Source organism: Centrocercus urophasianus, unplaced genomic scaffold (genome assembly GCF_019232065.1).
Source record: "Centrocercus urophasianus isolate 14NV4802_14NV808 unplaced genomic scaffold, USGS_Curo_1.0 seq_18, whole genome shotgun sequence".
Lineage (NCBI taxonomy): Eukaryota > Metazoa > Chordata > Aves > Galliformes > Phasianidae > Centrocercus > Centrocercus urophasianus.
In genome coordinates this window covers 27,996,807-27,997,272 of record NW_024884733.1, presented here as the reverse complement: position 1 = coordinate 27,997,272, position 466 = coordinate 27,996,807, and the positions used below count along the sequence as shown (strand labels likewise).

The window sequence follows — 466 nt, the reverse complement described above, 5'->3', positions numbered from 1 at the left end:
CCCCCTCTTTGTCCCGATGGCCCGAAACGATAATTAACGAAAACAAATGCCAATTCCATCCTCCGGCAACGGAGCCGCGCGCGATGCCCAGGAGAAAAGATTTTTCGTGCGCTGGGACAGGCGGGGACCCCCGCAGCGCTGCTCTGCCCCCCCTCCTCCCACCCCCCCACCCGGTCCGGCCCGGCTCCGACCCCCCCGGCACAGCCTAACGCGGGCGGCGACCGCCTCGCGGGGCGGCCCCGGGGCGGGAGGCGCCGCTCGCTCCCAGCTCCCCCCTCCCCGCCGCCGAGGCGTGCCGGGCCGCGCGGGGTTCGGCTGCGGACGCCGGGCTCAGTGCGTCGCGGCCTGCTCCCGGCCCCACAAGTAACTTGCGGGACGCTCCGCCCGGCCGCGGCCCCGCGCAACAAGTTCCCCGACCCGGCCCCCGCCCCTCCGCCGCCAAGCTCTCACCTCCGCCATGTTCGCT

The 466-nt window shown here is 74.2% G+C and overlaps 1 protein-coding gene across 3 annotated transcripts in view; it reads right to left on the bottom strand.

The window, feature by feature from the left end:
- MIER1 (MIER1 transcriptional regulator) overlaps positions 1–466 on the bottom strand; it is a 31,160-nt gene that overhangs the window by 30,189 nt on the left and 505 nt on the right. For 2 of the 3 annotated variants that reach the window (XM_042819215.1, XM_042819216.1), the window contains exon 1: positions 451–460. The exons of the other annotated variant lie outside the window; for it this stretch is intronic. In XM_042819215.1, the coding sequence (XP_042675149.1) occupies positions 451–459 (9 nt within the window). In that variant the 5' untranslated portion in view covers position 460. Of the gene's footprint in view, positions 1–450; positions 461–466 lie in introns of those variants that run through there. 3 annotated transcript variants of the gene reach the window in all.